Source organism: Schistocerca gregaria, chromosome 1 (assembly GCF_023897955.1).
Source record: "Schistocerca gregaria isolate iqSchGreg1 chromosome 1, iqSchGreg1.2, whole genome shotgun sequence".
Classification (NCBI taxonomy): Eukaryota; Metazoa; Arthropoda; class Insecta; order Orthoptera; family Acrididae; genus Schistocerca; species Schistocerca gregaria.
Genome location: NC_064920.1, coordinates 765163048 through 765184458, shown reverse-complemented (window position 1 = coordinate 765184458; position 21411 = coordinate 765163048). Strand labels below are relative to the sequence as shown.

The 21411-nt window shown below is 45.2% G+C and overlaps 1 protein-coding gene across 11 annotated transcripts in view; it reads right to left on the bottom strand.

Annotated features, from left to right (window-relative positions):
* The window catches only part of LOC126268066 (centrobin), a 245520-nt gene that overhangs the window by 61015 nt on the left and 163094 nt on the right, over positions 1–21411 (bottom strand). For all 11 annotated transcript variants that reach the window (XM_049973525.1, XM_049973550.1, XM_049973505.1 and 8 more), the window contains one exon: positions 8693–8815. In XM_049973525.1, coding sequence (XP_049829482.1) covers positions 8693–8815 — 123 coding nt within the window. The remainder of the gene's footprint in view (positions 1–8692; positions 8816–21411) is intronic.

Sequence of the window (21411 nt, the reverse complement as noted above, 5' to 3'; positions counted from 1 at the left end):
TTCTGGGAGGGGATCATGGTCATTAAGGTTTGTATGCAGAGGTGCCAGAAAATTGGCAGAGACTCTCAACTACAGAGTCACCATGATTCATGACTACTGTGGTGGAGCCTTTCCCCACAGTAAGGATGAATGGTCTGGATTGGTTTTAAGGTTACACATAACTGTACATTCCATAGACGTGATGTTAGGTTCATTGAGGAGGAATTTAGGAAAGAAAGTTGAGGCCTAGTTAGAAGTGAGGTCCTGAAATATTACCAGGGGATGACGATGTGGAAGGGTAGGAGGATAATGATTGGAGGGAGGTTGGAACTGTTTTAAATAGGGTTCTACATGGCGTAATAGGTGGCTATATGGTTGCTACCAAAGGATGACAGGGCAGCACTGCTCGATAGCTTGCAGGCTGCTCAATGAGTCAGTACACAGGAGAAATTACTTGCATGGGCTTGAGCAGATGTGCTCAAGAGCATGACATATGGCTGCCAGCTCTGCAGTGAAAACACTGCAGCCAGCTGATAAGGAGTGCTGTTCTATATGTCCCCCATGAACATAAGCAAAGTCAATGCGACCATCAGCTATCGAGCCATCAGTGTAAACCACTTCATCACGCCAGTACATGTCAAGAATCGAGGGGAAGTGACAGCACAGGGTCGCAGGGTTAAGTGAGTCCTTAGGGCCTAGTGAGAGGTCCAGGTAAAGCCGTGGCCTAGGTGTACACCATGGAAGTGTTCATGAATGAACCTAAAGTGTATGTGGTAAAGGCAAGGACTCCAGTTCGGAGAGAAGGGATCGCACACAAACTGCAATTGTAAGCCCTGATCTGGGCCGCCGATGAGGGAGATGAACTGCCGTGGGTGGGAAAAGGAGAAGATAATTCGGATGCGGAGGAGAACTACAAATGTGTGCAAAATAACTGGAGAGCAACTGTGCATGCCTAACCTGCAATGGAGGGACTCCGGCCTCCACCAGGACGCTGGTCACTGGACTCATTCTAAAAGCTCCTGTTGCTAGGTGAGTGCCACAGTGCTGCAGTGGGTCGAGTAAACGCAACACTGAGGGTGCCACCGAACCATAAACCATACTCCCATTGTCAAGGCGGGATTGAACAAGGGCTCTGTAGAGCTGCAGCAGAGTAGAGCGATCTGCATCGAAGTTGGTGTTGCTCAAGCAGCAGAGGGCATTGAGGTGCTGCCAGCACTTCTGCTTAAGCTGATGGAAGTGAGGAAGCCAATTTAATCTGGCATCGAAAACCAGTCCTAAGAATCGGTATGTCTCCACTATGGTGAGTGGATCATCATTAAGGTAAAATTCTGGTTCAGGATGAACGGCACGACGCCGACACAAGTGCATAACACAAGACTTTGTGGCCAAAAACTGGAAACTATGAGCTAGAGCCCATGACTGTGCCTTGTGGATGGCTCCTTGTAGATGCCGCTCAGCAACACCAATACTGGTGGAGCAGTATGAAATGCAGAAGTCATCTGCATACAGAGAAGGTGAGACAGACGGCCCTACAGCTGCTGCTAGACCATTAATGGCCACTAAAAATAGAGATACACTTAATAAGGAGCCATGCGGGACCCCATTCTCCTGGATATGGGGGGGGGGGGGGGGGGGGGGGGGGGGGAACTAAGGAAGGCACCAACTTGGACATGAAAAGTATGAAGCAACAGGAAATTGTGAACAAAAATCGGGAGCGGACCTCGGAGACCCCACTCGTATAATGTAGTAAGGATATGATGTCACCGGATCATGTCATACGCTTTTCGTAAATCAAAAAAAGACAGTAACCAGGTGTTGGCGTCTGGAAAAGGCTGTTCAGATGGCAAGACTCGAGGGACACAAGATTATCAATGGTACAGCGAGCCTGGCGGAAGCCACCCTGACATGGAGTCAGTATGCCACGTGACTCCAGGACCCAACCCAACCGCCAACATACCATACATTCCAGCAGCTTACAAAGAACATTGGTGAGGCTGATGGGTCGATAGCTAACCACATCAAGTGGTTTTTTCCCAGGTTTAAGCACCGGAATGATAGTGCTTTTCCACCATTGTGATGGAAAGACGACATTGCACCAGATACTGTTGAAGATGATGAGGAGATGTCGCTTGTAGTCAGATGAGACATGTTTCATTATCTGACTGTGGATCCAATCTGTCCCAGGAGCTGTGTCGGGGCAATGTGCAAGGGCACTGAGGAGTTCCCACTCTGTAAATGGGGCGTTATAGGCTTCACGGTGGCATGTAGCGTATGAGGACTTTTCTTTCCATACGCCGTTTGAGGGTAAGAGAGGCTGGGGATAGTTTTCTGACGTAGGGGCTCGAGCATAGTGCTCAGCAATTGCATTTGCATCGGTAGATAACATGCCATTGATGTTAATGCCAGGGACACCTGTAGGCATCTGGTACCCAAAAAGACGTCTGATCTTCATCCAGACTTGAAAATGTGACATATGGCACCCAATGGGTGAGACGTTTGTCTCCCAACACTGTGCTCCAGGGAAGGGCGCCACTTATGCCACTGTAGAGCTCCTCGACGCTCCTTAATTGTCTCAGCAACTTCCGGCGACCACCAAGGGACCGCCTTTCGTCTAGGGCACCCTAAAGAGTGAGGGATCACGTTTTCCGCCGCAGTAACAATTGTTGTTGTCACCTGCTCAACTGTCACAACGATGTTACCGTGTGGGGAAGAGTCGATGGTGACCGCAGAGGTGAAAGTTTCCCAGTCTGCCTTGTTTAAAGCCCATCTGGACAGGCGTGCATGGGCCTGATACAGGGGCAGTGACAGGAAGATGGGGAAGTGGTCACTACCACACTGGTCGTCATGTGTTCTACAGTGGATAGATGGGAGAAGTCCTGGGCTGCAAATGGATAAATCAATGGTCGAGTAACTACCACGAGCCACACTGAAATGTTTGGTGGCCGCAGTATTTAAGAGGCAGAGGTCGAACTGAGACAGTAAACTTTCGACATCTCTGCCTCGGCCAGTACGCATGGTGCCTCCCTACAAGGGGTTATGGGCATTAAAATCTCCCAAAGTAGGAAAGGTTTAGGGAGTTGATCAATCAGTGCAGCTAATACATTTAGGGGTACTACACTGTCTGGAGGAAGATATACATTGCAGACAGTTATTTCCTGTGTCATCCTTATTCTGACAGCCACAGCCTCAAGAGGGGTTTGAAGGGGTGCAGTTTCACTACAGACTCAGTTTGGGACATAAACTCAAACTCTACCTGACACTCGATTATAGTCACTACAGTTCCTGTAATATCCCTTATAGTCGTGAAGGGCAGGGGACCGCATTTCCAGGAACCAGGTTTCCTGGAGGGCAATGCAGAAAGCAGGTGTAAAGCTTAACAGTTGCCGCAGCTCAGCCAGGCGGTGGAAAAACTGCTCCAATTCCACTGGAGGACGACATCATAGTGAGGCATGGAACATTCAATGGGGTAGTTTACACCTCAGGGTCACCTGCTGCCACGGACTTATTGCTTGAACAGTCTATATCCATTGTGTCTGAGAGTCCAGCAAGATCTAGGACCTCAGCGGACACCAGAATCTCCACCTTATCCCCAGATGCAGAGCTTGTAGGTAGCGGTGGTGTGGGTGCCACTGCAATTTTCTTAGCCTTAGGGGTCTTCTGTTTGGACTTTTCTCGCTGCTCCTTGGGTTTCTCTGGCTGGGAGGGCTTCACTGATTCAGTCTCTGGGACGGAAGACGATTGTGAAGCCCTACGACCAGCTGCTTTTGGGCACTTCAGCCACTGGCAGGCATCATCTTTCCCATTAGCAGAAACCTGGGAAGGGAGTAACCCAAGGGACCCCTTCATGACGAGAGGGGCCAAAGAAGACTTACACTTCTCTGGCTCAGAAGTGGGGACTGGAGTCCCCAGTGGTTGGGGGGGGGGGGAGGGGGGGGAGACAGTGCTTCTAAGGTAGGTGGTGCGGGAGTAAAAGGGGGGGGGGTACTTGCCACCCCCCACCTCCGCCACCTCCAACCCCCCATCACCACCACCACCACCACCACCACCACCACCACCATCAAAGAGGCAGGTGTAGCCTTCTGGTTCTGAGAGTCGACTGGAATTTGCGGAACAGATGAGGCTTCAACTGTTCTCGTAGCGGTGATGTATGAGAAGGCCATAGCCACAGGATGTAGGCGCTCATAATTTCTCTTAGCCACAGTGCAGGTCAGTCGGTCCAGAGTCTTTTATTCCATGATTTCCTCTCTTTCTTTAAAATCCTGCAGTCGGGTGAGCAAGGTGAATGATGCTCTCCGTAGCTGACACAGATGTGAGGCAGGGCACATGGATTATTGGGATGTGATGGACGTCCACAATCTCAACATGTGATGCTGTAAGTACAGCAGGAAGACATATGGCCGAACGTCCAGCACTTAAAGCACTGCATCGGGGGAGGAATATATGGCTTGACATCACAGCGGTCAACCATTACCTTGACCTTCTCGGGTAAGGTGCCACCCTCGAAGGCCAAGATGAAGGCACTGGTGGCAACCTGATTATCCCTTGGGTCCCGATGGACACACCACACGAAATGAACACCTCGCCACTCTAAATTGGCACACAGCTCGTCGTCAGACTGCAAAAGAAATTCCCTGTGGAAGATAATACCCTGGACCATATTAAGCTCTTATGTGGTGTAATGGTAACAGAAACATCCCCCAACTTGTTACAAGCCAGCAAAGTCCGTGACTGGGCAGAGGATGCTGTTTTTATCAAGACTGACCCAGATCGCATTTTGGACAAACCCTCCACCTCCCCAAACTTGTCTTCTAAATGCTCACAAAAAGCTGTGGCTTCATTGAAACAAAGGAGTCCCATCAGTTCTCGTACATACGAGGTACCGGGGTGAATAAGGTTTGCTGCCGTCCTTAGCCTGGCATTCCTCTCATGGTGTGGCTAGGGAGAGGAATGATTCAGTGTTGTACTTTCTTCCACTGTACTGAGACTTGTAACACTAGGAGACTGCTGGTATTTGATCACCAGCAAGTGATGAAGTGGTACGCTTCATCACATGTCATCCGCCCTGATGCCACCGGCCCCGACCAGTTGCCCTCACCACAGGTGCCACCCAGCCGCAACAAAGGCCACATGACAGGATGGCCATTGCTGGGAGTCCCAATGCCCCAGAATGACGGGCATCTACTCCTTGGCATACGTGGGGTGCTATTGGCGCAGGCATCAGCAGAACGATTCCTGTGTTGTCAGGGGGCTACAACCAACAGCGTACATGGCGGCCCGACCACAATGGACTGGCTACTGTGCTGGATATGAGGTGCAAAGAAGTCCATGGTCATCGTCAGTGCAAAAAGCAACACTGAGTAGTGCATGGTGGAAAACACATCCATGAAGGCGTCCTCGCCCAAGAGATGGAGAATGAGCTGGACTACAGTGTGACAACGAGAAAGTGGGCTAAAATCTCAAGGCACGATGGACACGATGCACCACTTAAGGCGCCCTTCCCCAGTTGGCTCGCTGTTCGAGAAAATTTTGAAAAATGGAGGTCAAACCCTGCAGGGGACCATCACAAATAGGCCAAAATGTGTGAGACTCCTTTTAGTCGCCTCTTATGACAGGCAGGAATACCTCGGGCCTATTCTAATTCCCAGACCTGCAAGGCGGGACTAAAAAGGATTTTGCAATAGGAGCAGAGGCTGTCAAGTACAGTTTGAGCTTCGATTGTGTGACTGTGAAGACCTGGATTAGTGAGGGCAAAGACTACCAGAAAGGTGAAGGTTCTTGCAGTAGGATGGGTGACAGCCAGAGATGCCAATTTTAATGCTAAGCAAATCAGGTGGATATCATGTACCAGACAAGATTTCAGAAAGAGGAGAGTTTTCAGAATTCATGAAGGAAGAATGAGGAGGGCTTTGTGGTTGGAGGGTCAGGAGACAACAGGAGTGGCTAAAAAAATAGTTATAAAGGCTGAAAATAAGGAGCTGAAAACTATATGGAGATAAGAACTACTCGTACACAGGAAGTTAGAAGGGAGGTCAGAAAAAATGCATGAGGTAGTAGGTACGCTTGTAAATAAATATGCTCAATCTCAAATTGATATGAGCAACAGTAAGAAACATGTGAGATAGTACAATCTGTTCATAAATAAACATATAAGACAAACTAACAGTTAGGCAGCATGAATTAGCTGTAGAGAACATGTTAAAAACAGCACTGGAACTAATGTCCAAAAATCAGCTATCATAGTGAGGGTAAGGAGTTGTTGCGTGGCACTTATTAGTGTGGAGGGCCATTGAAACAGTGAGTGTTCACACTGCACAACAGAAGGTGGCTGGTGCACATTTTGAAGGCAGATGCTGAAGAGGAGAAGAAAGGATAGACATCTTAATTAATAAAGAAATGGACAATGAGGTGTGGGTAAGTGAGTAAAAGACAGTAACAAAACTAAAAGGGTATGGGAAGCGAAAGAGTCAAAAAAGCAATGTATAACAATAAAGATGGGACAATTAAGAGAAAGGCAACCAGTCACTTACAGCTGACACTCACTTGTGGAGTATAGCAACATATAACAGTAGCTACAGTAGCTTACACACACACACACACACACACACACACACACACACACACACACACACACACACACACACACACACACAGTCTCTCTCTCTCTCTCTCTCTCTCTCTCTCTCTCTCTCTCTCTCTCTCTCTCTCTCTCCCCAAAAAAAAATATCACTCCTTTTTCCACTCCTCTTCCTTTCTATCTCTCCTTTCTGTTTCTCACTCCACCTAGACCCACCTCACCTTTGCCCCGTCCCTATATCTCTTATATGCTCTACCCTCCCCTTTCATCTTGCTGTGCAGCTGATGAGTCACCTGTCAAAAGACCTGCCTTACCCTTACACCACTGGCCACCCCTTGCCTCATGCATCCTTCCATAACCCTCACTGCAATTACCAGCCCAGCCTACTGCTTTCCATGATTGATGGTCAGTAGCCAGTCTCACATTGACCATGGGACTGTGCATTTGGTGTTTGTACTTTCACTAGATAAACAGCAAGAGCAGGAAAGCTAGAGTGAATAGCTTTTCTGTTATGTGTTGCCACACTCCACACATCAGTCCACTGTAGATGAGTGGCCGACTTTCCCTTATTTTATGTATTATTTTTAAATAAATCTATGAATGGCAATAAAGTACTATGTGAAAAAAATGGAAACTAAACCATGAACAACAATATGGGTACACAGCGAGGTGACTAAAGCCATGGGATACTTCCTAATATTGTGTTGGACCTTCTTTTGCCTGGCATAGCACAGGAAGTTCCCTGCAGAAATAGTGATCCATACTGCCTCTATAGTCATTCATAATTGTAAAAGTGTTTCCAGTGCAGGATTTTGTGCACAAACTGACCTCTCAATTATGTCCCATAAATGTTTGAGAGGATTCATGTTGGGTGATCTGGGTGGCCATATCATTCACTCGAACTGTGCAGTGTGTTCCGCGAATCAGTTGCGAACAATTGTGGCCAATAACATGGTGCATTGTCATCCAAAAAATGAAATCCATGAGTGGCTGAAAATCATCTCCAACTAGTCAAACATAACCATTTGTTTCAGCCGGACCAGAGGACCCCGTCCATTCCATGTAAACACAGCCCACACCGATATGGAGCCACCATCCCAGCTTGCACAATTCCTTGTTGTCAACTTAGGTCCACAGCTTCATGGGGTCTGCACCACACTATAACCCTACAATCAGCTCTTACCAACTTAAAAAGGGGCTCATCTAACCAGACCATGGTCGTTCAGTCATCTAGGGTCCAATGATATGGTTAGGAGCCGAGAGGTCTGCAGGAGATGATGTGCTGTTAGTGTAGGCACTTGCTTTGCTCATCTGCTGCCATAGCTCATTAACACCAAATTTTGCTGCACTGTCCTAATGGATACATTTGTCATACATCCTACATTGATTTCTGCGGTTATTTCACACAGTATGGCTTGTCTGTTATAACAGACATCTCTACGCAAACTTCGCTGCATTTGGTGGTTATGTAAAGGCCATTTGCTACTGTGTTGTCCACAATGAGAGATAATGTCTGAAATTTGGTATTCCCAGCACATTCTTGACACTGTGGATCTCAGAATACTGAATTCCCTCATGATTTCTGAAATGGAATGCTCCACGCATCTAGCTCATTCGACATTCAAAGTCAGTCAATTTCTGTCATGCGGCCATAACCATATTGGAAACCTTTTCTCATGAATCACCTAAGTATAAATGACAGCTCTGCCAATGCACTGCCCTTTTGCACCTTGTGTACACATTACTACCACTATGAGTATAAGTGCATATTGTTCTTCCATGACTTTGTCACCTCTGTGTACTTTCTAAAGGATCAGTGTAGTCTTTCAAGAGCTGAAAGATGGGAGTCAAGAATTCAGAAGTATCACAAAACAGGATGATAGTTTGAAGATAATCATAATAAGAGTATTGAGGGATTAAGTGCCATCAATAATCTCTAAATATGTAACATTTACGATAAATGCCATAAGCAAGTGATGAAAGTGAAGGTAACAATCCACAACAAATACCACATGTCTGGGGATACTGAATGTAATTACAGAAACAGCATATTACAAGAATAACCAAGCAAATAAGAAAAAATATTTGCAGCTGCAACTTGTATAAAATATGTAAGATTTACATGCTTTTGTAACATACCTTGTCAATGGCCGTAGTTTCAGGCACTGAAACAGGATGGTCCTTTGTAGATGGGGATTTTCTTTGAGAGGGGCTGTCCACATCAATAAAATGACTTGTAGTCCATGCATCACCTTTACCTTGCTGTTGGCAGAATAAAGGTTATGGTACTTTACTTCAGAAACTCAAAACATAGTAAGTAACTACTAAATATTAAGCAAGTATTTGGACCACAGTGAGACAATAAGAAAATCCATTTTCATACTATCTAAGAACAGACAACTTCACAAAACAACTACACATTTCTGTGCATAATTAATATGGTTCACATTGCTAATTACAGAAAATATATAAAACTGCTCAAAAATGGCAAATGAAATCTCCTCGCTAAGAATCAGTTTCTGTTAGTCTGTGAAGTGGTTTTAGCAGTACACAGTCAGCATATAGCTACTAAAATTAGTCAGTTCACAGTGTCAATGCTTTGAGATTGTTTCAAGTGTAGAGTAAAGCATGGCATGCCACAGCACATCAGTCTTCTCTAGTATAATGGAAATTTTTAAGACAGAATTCTGAAATTTAGAGAAACAAATAAAATACTGAATTACACCTAGCATGGATTCAGAAAATCTACAACGTAACAGCTGCAGATGTAATATCTCTCTTAATACCAACCCTTGATGAAAAGTCCATGGTTATTTCCTTGGTCTTTCAAAGAAATCTGACTGTGTTTGTTACAGCAAATAAACATAAAAACATAGTTGCATAAGCATAGGTTAACATAAATATTTTGTGGTAAACTAAGAGCAGTGTGTGAAAATAAAGGTGTAAAATCTATAATACTAGTGTCAACAGTCACTCAATATTTGCAGGATTTGAAGTATGGTGTACTTAAGGGATCATGTGAATTATTTTGCAAATGAAAACAAGACATCACACAAGCAGATACATGCAAAGACATGGTGGATTCTTAAGCTTGGAGACAGGGTCCCAAAAATCTGTGTATTCAAACTGACAAACATTTGACAGAGGCATACCATATAAATGAAATTTAGTTCAAAATATGCACCACTACATCCCTAATGAAGGAGGTATCTGTTACAGAAACTGCACACAGACTTTAACAATGCACTGTGGCCTATTCTCTCTTGATTTACCTTACTGAATCACAATGCAGAAGCAATACAGTCTATATTCACACAAAGAGATAAAAAAAAGCTACCAGATGAAAGATATCAGATGCATTAAAAACTTACTCCAAAAACTTTCCTGCGGAGGTTTTTAGAGCACCTAGTACCACAGACAATAGAAAGCACTGACAAGACTATCTATATTTATTTGAGCATCAAATATGCATTGATAAATGATGACAACAAGATAAGAAACACAATTCATATCAGTAAAAATTTGGACAACAGGGATCTCAGTTTAGAAAGCAATTGTATGGACTATGTGTTGAATAACTTTTGTTGATCAACAGGAAGTGCAAAATGGCTAAGTAGGGATGGCTAGAGGATAAATGTAAGGATGTACTGACTTATCTCACTAGGGGTAAGATAGATACTGCCTACAGGAAAATTAAAGAGACCTTTGGAGATAAGAGGACCACTTGCATGAACATCAAGAGCTCAGATGGAAACCCAGTTCTAAGCAAAGAAGGGAAAGCAGAAAGGTGGAAGGAGTATATAGAAGGTCAATACAAGGGTGATGTACTTGAGGACAATATTATGGAAATGGAAGAAGATGTAGATGAAGATGAAATGGGAGATACGATACTGAGTGAAGAGTTTGACAGAGCACTGAAAGACTTGAGTCGAAACAAGGTCCCCGGAGTAGACAACATTCCATTGGAAATACTGACGGCCTTGGGAGAGCCGGTCCTGACAAAACTCTACCATCTGGTGAGCAAGATGTATGAAACAGGCGAAATACCCTCAGACTTCAAGAAGAATATAATAATTCCAATCCCTAAGAAAGCAGGTGTTGACAGATGTGAAAATTATCAAACTATCAGTTTAATAAGTCACAGCTGCAAAATACTAACACGAATTCTTTACAGACGAATGGAAAAACTAGTAGAAGCCGTCCTTGGGGAAGTGGCGGTGGTGGTGGTTAGTGTTTAATGTCCCGTCGACAACGAGTTCATTAGAGACGGAGTGCAAGCTCGGGGTAGTGAAGGATTGGGAAGGAAATCGGCCGTGCCCTTTCAAAGGAACTGTTGTGATAGTGCCACGACATTTAACAGTGCCGCCACGACAGTACGCACAAACGGCGATAGAGGCGCTCCGCAAATCAGATGAGCGCGGGAGCGCCACCTAGCTACGAACGGCACCGGCCGCATGTCACGGCACAGCAGTCGAATACGAGAGACTGAGTTGTAATCATGTGATCAGCTATTGTTTCTAAGAGAGAGTGTGAAAATCCACGCAATTATTGTGATTAAAGGTTATAACACTTTTTGGCGACGAGGTCGGGATATTTTCACCGCGTTGTGGATTTGCGTGTTCGTGACGGGGCAGACATGGAACAGCTTATGCAAGCGCTCATTGAACAACAAACACAGCTGACGGCAGCGATTCAGGCGTTGTCGACGTCGCTTACTCATCGTCTGTCTTCCTCTTCTCCGCCTCCATTCCCTCCTTACGACGAGGCCGCTGAAGACTGGGAGAATTATGAGAAGCGTTTGCGGCAACACTACTTGGCTTTCGGCGTTGTCGACGCTCCTATGTGTAAGTCGTTATTTCTATCTTGGATTTCCCCTCGGGTCTATCAGCTGCTATCTCAGTTAGCCCCTCTGCGGGAACCAGCCTCCCTGTCCTTCCAAGAAATGTGTGACTTATTGTCTGCCTATTATCGAACAAACACCCACGTCGTTGCCGCCCGCGTGGCGTTCTACCGGTGTCGTAAACAGCCCCATCAATCTTACCGGGCTTGGGCGGCGGAACTACATGGCCTGAGTAGGAAATGTCAGTTTGTCACGGACACTCATCACGAGTCTTATGCGGATTCAATGGTTAGGGATGCTATTCTACGGCTTGCTCCTGATAAAGAAGTTCGGCAACGTGCCCTACAACTGCCAAACCCGTCGTTGTCGGAAGTTCTAAGCATCGCTCAATCCTTTGAAGTGTCTCACGCTGCTGGCGCGCAAATAGACGCGTGGTGTGATGTAGGCACTGTACAGTCAACTCTCGACAAGGACAATTTGCCTGTTGCACAGGAGAACGAAGATGTGGCGGCGGTTCACTCGCGTAAACAACGTCGCGTTGGGCCGCAACGCTCGCAGCGAAACCAGCAACCACAGAAGCCGGTTCGTTCCGCGCTTCCTTCTTGCCCCCGTTGTTTCGTACAGCACGACAGGGCAGCGTGTCCAAAACGTTGGGCCACGTGTAATTCATGTAGGAAAAAAGGCCACATTGCTTCTGTGTGTCAGTCCCATAAAGTTCCTGTCGACGAGGACGAGGCGTCGGACATGGATGTTCACTGTGTGCTTTCACAAACAAATAAGTTGTTTGTTACTGTTCGTGTTCTGAATAAAGACATCCGCATGCAAGTGGACACTGGCTCTGCAGTAACTCTCATTAATTCTCGCACGTATTTGGCGTTGGGCTCCCCTCCTTTGTCTCCAGTTACGCGCAATCTGAGGACTTATAATCAGCAGAAAATTCCTATCATGGGCCAGTTTGATGCTTCCACTGCCTACAAGTCTGTTGTTCGGCCCCTCACGTTTTATGTGGTGGATCATGCGGGCACTGAAAACCTGTTCGGTTATGATGCTTTCCAGTTGTTTGGGTTCTCCATTGATGATGATGTGCACCTCATATCTGAGGACATTCCGTATCAACAGCTTGATGGATTGTGTTGTGAATTTTCGTCCGTGTTCTCTGCTGGTCTGGGTTGTGCCAAGGATTTTGCAGCCCACATTACTCTTAAACCTACGGCTCGCCCTAAGTTTTTCCGGGCACGCCCTATTCCAGTGGCGTTGCGTGCACCTGTCAAGGCTGAGCTAGACAGGTTAACAGCTTCAGGGATTCTCCTTCCGGTTACCTCCAGCGAATGGGCATCGCCGATCGTGGTGGTTTCTAAACCAAACGGGAGTCTGCGATTGTGTGGTGACTTTAAAGCCACTGTCAACGCTCAGAGCGTCATTGACACTTATCCTCTTCCTCGTCCTGAGGAGTTGTTTACCAAGCTCGCTGGGGGCCAGTTCTTTTCCAAACTTGACTTATCGGAGGCGTACCATCAGTTGCCGTTGGACGCTCCTTCCAAGGAATTTCTCGTTATCAACACTCCTTGTGGGTTGTATCAGTACCAGCGATTACCATTTGGCGTCGCTAGCGCACCGGCCATTTTTCAGCGGTTTTTGGAACAGCTCACGGCTTCCGTTCCCGGCTGCATAAACTATCTGGATGACATTGTTGTCACGGGAGCCTCCACTGCGGAGCACCTTCGTAATTTACGTTCACTGTTTCGGGTTTTGCATTCGGCTGGGTTGAGGTGCAATCTGGACAAGTCACAGTTCTTCCAACCCTACATTGAGTATCTTGGTTTCCAGTTGTCCCGTGAGGGCATACGCCCTCTCCGTGAGCACGTTGCGGCCATTAACGCTCTACCCCGGCCGTCTACGGTCAAAGAACTTCAGGCGTTTCTAGGCAAGATTGCTTATTATCACAAATTCATTCCATCCGCAGCAGCGGTAGCTTATCCTCTGCATCAGCTGTTACGCAAAAACGTCCCCTTCTGTTGGTCCGACTGGTGTGAGCAGGCTTTTGTCCGCCTGAAGGCTCATTTGCAGTCGGCGCCTTGTCTTGCCACATTCCGTCCGGGTCAGCACTTGGTTCTGGCGACTGATGCGTCACAGTATGGCCTAGGGGCTGTTCTCGCCCATCGGTATGAGGATGGGTCGGAACGACCCATTGCCTATGCTTCCAAGACCCTCAACGAGGCGCAACGGCGTTACTCTCAAATCGAAAAGGAGGCGCTCTCTATCATTTATGCTCTAAAAAAGTTCAGCGTTTTTTTGTATGGTTCTAAGTTTCACCTCATCACCGACCACAAACCGCTGGTCTCTCTGTTCAGCCCCTCGGCGTCACTTCCGGATAAGGCAGCTCACCGCCTGCAACGTTGGGCCTTATACTTGTCTCGTTTTCATTATGAGATTCACTATCGCCCCACGGCCCAGCACGCAAACGCGGATGCATTGTCGCGATTGCCGATGGGCCCCGACCCTGTTTTCGATCGCGATGAACTCCTCTGTTTCCACATTGATGAGGAAGAACGTCGTGCAGTCGAGGGCTTTCCACTTACAGGTTCGCAGGTCGCGTCAGCTACTGCGCGGGACCCGGTCCTGCGTCGGGTGATCGGTTTTGTTCAACGAGGTTGGCCAGACAGGACCGGGGGCCGGGCATCGGATCCCCTTCGCAACTACCATGCCTTGCGCCTTCGTCTGTCTGTTCGTGATGGTGTTGTTCTTCTGGCCACGGATGGCGCGTCTCCACGGGTCGTGGTGCCAGCCTCTCTTCGCAAAGATGTTCTCAAACTGTTGCACGGAGGCCATTGGGGTATTTCTCGGACTAAGTCCCTGGCCCGCAGGCACGTTTATTGGCCCGGCATTGATTTGGACATCGCCCATATGGTTGCTGCATGTGGCCAGTGTGCTCAACAACTGGCGGCACCTCGTACAATGCCCTCTCCGTGGCCTGATCCAGCTCAGCCATGGGAACGGGTGCACGCCGACTTTGCTGGCCCCTTCCTCGGTACTTATTGGCTACTGTTGATTGACGCCTTCTCGAAGTTTCCATTTGTTGTTAGATGTCCGTCGCCCACCACTGCGGCGACGACGCTGGCTTTGTCCAAAATCTTTGCGCTAGAAGGTCTGCCATCCACGATCGTCACGGACAATGGCCCTCAGTTCTCTTCGCAGGCCTTCCGTGATTTTTGTACTGGACAAGGGATTCATCATGTTACCGCACCTCCCTTCCATCCGCAATCGAATGGGGAGGTCGAGCGCCTTGTCCGCACTTTCAAATGCCAGATGAAAAAATTCCTTAGTGATTTTTCCACAGATGACGCCCTGCTGCAATTTCTGAGTTCTTATCGCTTCACGCCTCTGGGTGATCGCAGCCCTGCTGAACTCTTGCATGGCCGCCAACCGCGCACTCTACTGCACCTGCTTCACCCTGTCAGGCCTTGTACTGTGTCCCCTAGTGCGGGAAAATACTCGGTGGGCGCCGACGTGTGGGCACGAGGGTATGGATCTCGCCCTAAATGGATTCCAGGGGTGGTCAAGGCTCTTCGCGGCCGCCGGCTTTGTGAAATCCGTACGGGCAACGGCACAGTTGTTCGCCATTACGACCAGATGCGCCCACGAGTGGTGGCCACGCCTGTGCCACCGCCCCATCCTTCGCCTCCACCAGCTCGAGACGCCAGTCCTGTCGCTGCTGCCGATCTACCGTCCGTGTTGATGCAGCCGCCGTCGCTGCCGCTTCCAAGTACTCCGGAACCGGCCCCAGTCGCGACGCCGCCTTCTCCGGGACCCATCTCGCTGGAGCACACTCCCAGGTCAATGACACCTATGGATGCTGCTCCGGAGTTTTCACCCATCATCTCATCCAGGAGGCACGTTCCTCGCACGAGCTTCCGTCCTGGACATTTTCGACCATACTCCCGTGTCTCTGCGCGGGATCTCCTCGGGGCCTCACAAGAGGCCATGGATGTCTCTGCGCTGACCATGTCTCCAAGGAAGTGAGTGTTTATTTTTTTCAAGGGGGGAAAAGTGTTGTGATAGTGCCACGACATTTAACAGTGCCGCCACGACAGTACGCACAAACGGCGATAGAGGCGCTCCGCAAATCAGATGAGCGCGGGAGCGCCACCTAGCTACGAACGGCACCGGCCGCATGTCACGGCACAGCAGTCGAATACGAGAGACTGAGTTGTAATCATGTGATCAGCTATTGTTTCTAAGAGAGAGTGTGAAAATCCACGCAATTATTGTGATTAAAGGTTATAACACGAACCATCATGGCATTTGCCTGAAATGATTTAGGGAAATCATGGAAAACCTAAATCAGGATGGCTGCAGACGGGATTGAACCATCGTCGTCCTGAATGCGAGTCCAGTGTCCTTGGGGAATATCAGTTTGGATTCCGTAGAAATGTTGGAACACGTGAGGCAATACTGACCATACGACTCATCTTAGAAGCTAGATTAAGGAAGGGCAAACCTACATTTCTAGCATTTGTAGACTTAGAGAAAGCTTTGGACAATGTTGATTGGAATACTCTCTTTCAAATTCTGAACGTGGCAGGGGTAAAATACAGGGAACGAAAGGCTATTTACAATTTGTACAGAAAGCAGATGGCAGTTATAAGAACCGATGGGCATGAAAGGGAAGCAGTGGTTGGGAAGGAAGTGAGACAGGGTTGTAGTCTCTCCCCGATGTTATTCAATCTCTATATTGAGCAAGCATTAAACGACACAAAAGAAAAATTCGGAGTAGGTATTAAAATCCACGGAGAAGAAATGAAAACTTTGAGGTTCGCCGGTGACATTGTAATTCTGTCAGAGACAGCAAAGGACTTGGAAGAGCAATTGAACAGAATGGATAGTGTCTTGAAAGGAGGATATAAGATGAACATCAACCAAAGCAAAACGAGGATAATGGAATGTAGTTGAATTAAGTCGGGTGATGCTGAGGGAATTAGATAAGGAAATGAGACACTTAAAGTAGTAAAGGAGTTTTGCTATTTAGGGAGCAAAATAACTAATGATGGTCGAAGTAGAGAGGATATAAAATTTAGACTGACAATGGCAAGGAAAGCGTTTCTGAAGAAGAGAAATTTGTTAACATCGAATATAGATTTAAGTGTCAGGAAGTCATTTCTGAAAGTATTTGTATGGAGTGTATGGAAGTGAAGCATGGACGATAAATAGTTTGGACAAGAAGAGAATAGAAGCTTTTGAAATGTGGTGTTACAGAAGAATACTGAAGATTAGGTGGGTAGATCACATAACTAATGAGGAAGTATTGAATAGGATTGGGGAGAAGAGAAGTTTGTGGCACAACTTGACTAGAAGAAGGTATCGGTTGGTAGGACATGTTCTGGGGCATCAAGGGATCACCAATTTAGTATTGGAGGGCAGCATGGAGGGTAAAAGTTGTAGAGGGAGACCAAGAGATGAATCCACTAAGCAGATTCAGAAGGATGTAGGTTGCGGTAGGTACTGGGAGATGAAGAAGCTTGCACAGGATAGAGTAGCATGGAGAGCTGCATCAAACCAGTCTCTGGACTGAAGACAACAACAACTACTACTACTACTACTACTACTACTACTACTACTACAACTTTTGTTTGCATGTTGTCATGCCTTTATTACTGAACAGACATTGTGGGAATATGTAAAACACTTTGTCCTCTCTTTGTGTACTTTGACTTCCAGTAGTAGTATTAATTTTATTTACCATTACATCATTGCGCAAACAGTCTGAGGCATGTTAACTTACACAGAAACATATACACACATTATTGGCATAACTGAACTACAACTACATTTCAATGTTGTTATAATTTACTCTCAAAAGACTCACTGATTTATTTGTATATCACCCCGCTTTACTCACTAACTTCTGTTATACGTAAATGGAGGTGAGCTCAGGTTGTCACACAATTTATAAAACAATATAATTTGGCTCAACAGGAATCAAATTTCAGTCTAAGTTTTTCAAGAAAAAGGAGCTCTCTGCTTCATGAAAGGCATACAAAAATATTCACAGTATTAAAAGTGCTTGCAACTTTTAAAACAATTAAAATGTTGGAGCAAACAGTTACTGAAATACTTTAAAATGAGAGTGGCTTCTTACACTACAGACTCTGTCAAATAGTGTTTTCTCCCACTGGCTGGCTAACATACACATTTAAGAGAGTGCTTGTGTATTAATAGTACACCTACAACCACAGCATGATTCAGCAGTCTATTGAGCCACTTGTTGTTGTTATGCCAGTGACATGAGAACATAGTCACACTTGAAGGTTCTTTTACGCCTATCCTGAAGTGAGTGCTTGTTTTGAACTGTGATTCCTACCATTAAATGTGTAGTTGGAACAAATTGCATCATTTCATATATCACTCACCATACTCCAACTCCACTAAAAGCCTTGCTTCAGCAGTCTGTTCTATATTTTAACTTTTATGTTTTGAGTCAAACATTTTGCACATCTTTGCATAGTATTTCTTCTTTTTACACCTATTTCAAATTGAAGCACTGCAATTTGTGCTTTTCATAAAGATGCATAATCTTCAAAGTGTCACATATCTTTGGAAACAACAGTCTTTTTCCAGATAGCAGCTGTTGCAGATGATGTGTGAACTGCCTGCACCGTCTCAGGTTGTCTGACAAAGGCCAACAAATCGAGTTCACAACGAAACATAAAATAAAGGTTGTTGTGGAATGTTAACAATGTGTGTATCAATTTTCTTTTAAATGCCATTAAGGAGTAACAGTATTGGCGCAGGGGTAAATATCACAAGGTCCATGAAGAGACAGCAAACATCACAGATTTTCATAAGTCCTCCAGCTGAAATGTATCACAACTCCCCTGGCAGCAACATAACTCTTTCCATTAATTTTACACAACTTCTGATCTTTATTTTCTCAGCAATTATTCTTTATTGTCAAGTAGGTGCTCATCTGAGCAATTTACTCTCTGCTGCCATCTCTTTTTTTTTTTTTTTGGCTGTTTTGACATAAATGAAAACAGTAAGAAACAGATGTCATTTGTGATCTCCAGGGAGTAGAGTAACAGTTGAATGGTCTCTATAACATACAAGCTATGTAATGTCACATAGTACTCAGCAGTCGGACATAACTTCTTAGACCAAAGAAACATGTACATTTGTCTGCTAGCTACAATTCAAAAGTTGATGTAACACAGAGACTTTTCTCATGGCAGTTTTAAGTGTTGGGTGTTTTGAACTGTGGTTGCACCAAATACAGCTAGAAGTCAAGCCATAACTATCTTGTTTACAACACACTGCCAATCACAGTAAGCAATTACATAACAGCCTTTCCCTGTTTCGTGGTTTTTCTTTTCTTATTCTGAAATGAGTGAAGAGACTAGTCCTGATCCATCATGTAATATGATTCTCACAACGCCAAAAAGGATCAGCAATCGCCGTGACCACGTACAGTCTGCTTTCACAGAAATGTAAAGAATACTTGTAAACTACTGCCCTGCCAGAGGGAAGCGGGACTTGTTTCTCTGCGCCACTCCTATCCCCTCTCATGGTCAAAATTCTGATTTGCTTACACTCCCAGCCATCTTTCAATTTATAGTGTCTGCACTCCGCACTATAGCAACTGCAAAACAAATTTGTTGGGCTATTTGGCCATAGCAAAATCTTCTCCCTAATGTCCAAATAGAGTTATTTTCAGTTCTACTTCTACACTAAATGCCTCTTTGGTTCAATGTGTAGCACTGTCATGTATGGATACCATGGATATGAATGCCTATGAAGGGTCAAAATTCATATTCTGCCAATTTTGTAATTATGGAATTGGCCAAGAAGACAATGTCGAGAAACACCTTAAATCAGACACACATTCAGTTCAGCAGCAGAACAATGTTGCTGCTTCTCAACAGAATAAGGATTTATTGAAAGCTTAAATACAGGAAAAAGAACAAAACAAAGGCCATCTCAGGGAGAGAAAAAAAAGACTATTGAAGTTTTTGCAAAAGCAAACTTTCCAGTCAAGAAATTCCCCAAGCACCATTTCTTAAGGGGGGTATTATCTTTTGGTTCAAAAAATTGATTTTTTTAAATTGCATTTTTGGACCCATAAAAGTGTTAAGAATACACTCCTGAAACGGTTTTTCCAAATACGGTTGAACAAAAAAATGCACCTGCCTGAAATCGGCCTTTTTCACACACCAGTTGTTTTCTTTTAGAGGACGCGTTGTTGTACCAGTGCTTGGGAGGAAACACACAAAATTCAAATGAAAGTTTGAGCATGTGTGTTTGGAAGTTAGCTCCCAAGCATTCGCATTCTGGTGCGAAGACTGGGGAGATTGCGACTTTACTGGCAGTGAGCAGCTTCAACAAAGGGTATTCAGCAATTCTGAACACCATGACAATGATGTACGTCACCCTGGGACTCTATTCAATGCAGTTCAGCAAGTATTCGGACGACCACCGGATTCAAGCGGCCAAAAACCGCTTGTCATCAGCTGTACGAGCGGCTCTGGAGCAGTGCAGGATGGCCCAGATTGAGCAGAGCACCCTCTATGAGGAAGAGGAAGGTCTAGGTTATAGACCTGGAATAGCAGATTGAACGTACGTTGCATAATATTGCATTTATATGTAGTCCAAACTTCAAACACGTTTTTCTCGAAATGGTGCCTTTTTTATCGTGCGGTATGGTAACTTCAAACTACTGAACCGATTGGCATGATTCTTTGTTTCCGACAAAGCTAACTAAATTGTCTAGGAGTTGTACCACTTATTTTGATCAATCAACTATAAATATTTTTAACTGGGCCGACGAAGTCGAAAAATCGATGAAAAAAAAAAACACCTTATTTTTATCCAAATAACTTAAGTGAGGTACAACTCCTAAAGAATCTTATATACTTTGCTAACGTCAACTGAATTTTGATTTTAGACGAGCCGGCTGACCAGTGACGTACTGTGCATAGAGGACTACATTGAAATTTTGTTTCATTCTGACAGCTCTCCCGCCTTTAATCTTCAACATTTCTGCTCAAAAAAATTCCAGTTGGTAGAGGAAATATCTATAAACATTTTGACCAAATTTGACATTGATATCTATAACACATCCCGAGAAAAAAATTCTCAAAGAACATAGTAAACCTCCTCTTAAAAAAAACACAGATAGTTTCAAAGCACTAAGCTTCGTCTGCAGACATTAGTGTGACAATCTTTTAAATTTGTGTTGCTTATCAAATCATTTACAAAAAAATTAGATGCAAATTTTGCTGAAATAAATGTGAATTTTGACAAAAATAGATGCAGTTTTCACCAAAAACAGATGCTACATTTTCTGGTCCATAGCTATCATGTATTCCTCCACAGAAACTGGTGGCTCACTATGTAAATATGACCCACACTGTATAACTCTTTTAAACAACTGCAATGAGGCACAGTTGGATTGTTTGGAGGAAAGAGACCAAACAGTGAGGTCATCGGTCTCATCAGATTAGGGAAGGACGGGGAAGGAAATCAGCCATACCCTTTCAAAGGAGCCATCCCGGCATTTGCCTGGAGTGATTTAGGGAAATCACGGAAAACCCAAATCAGGATAGCCGGACGCAGGATTGTATAGTCGTCCTCCCGAAAGCAAGTCCAGTGTGCTATCCACTGCACCACCTCATTCGGTAATGAGGGACGATGTGCAATTGACCCATGGATTCTTATGGTTCATGCAAAACACCTACTATGAGAGCCTTCTTAATAGGCACAGGTGCACTGTAAATAAGAAGAATGGTTACATAGCTATGTCAGTAATTATATCAGCTTATTCCTTACACAGAGGATGTGGTTGATTCTTGAAATGAGTTCAAATTGTAAATAAACGTGGCTAGAATAATGAGAATATTAAAAAAAAAACTAGTTTCAATATTTTAGCAAACGGAAAATTCACTTGAGAAATTTTTAAGACATACCTTCAGAAGGCAAAATTCTTACTACTCTTGACAGTTACATAAAACTATTTTGAGGAGTAACA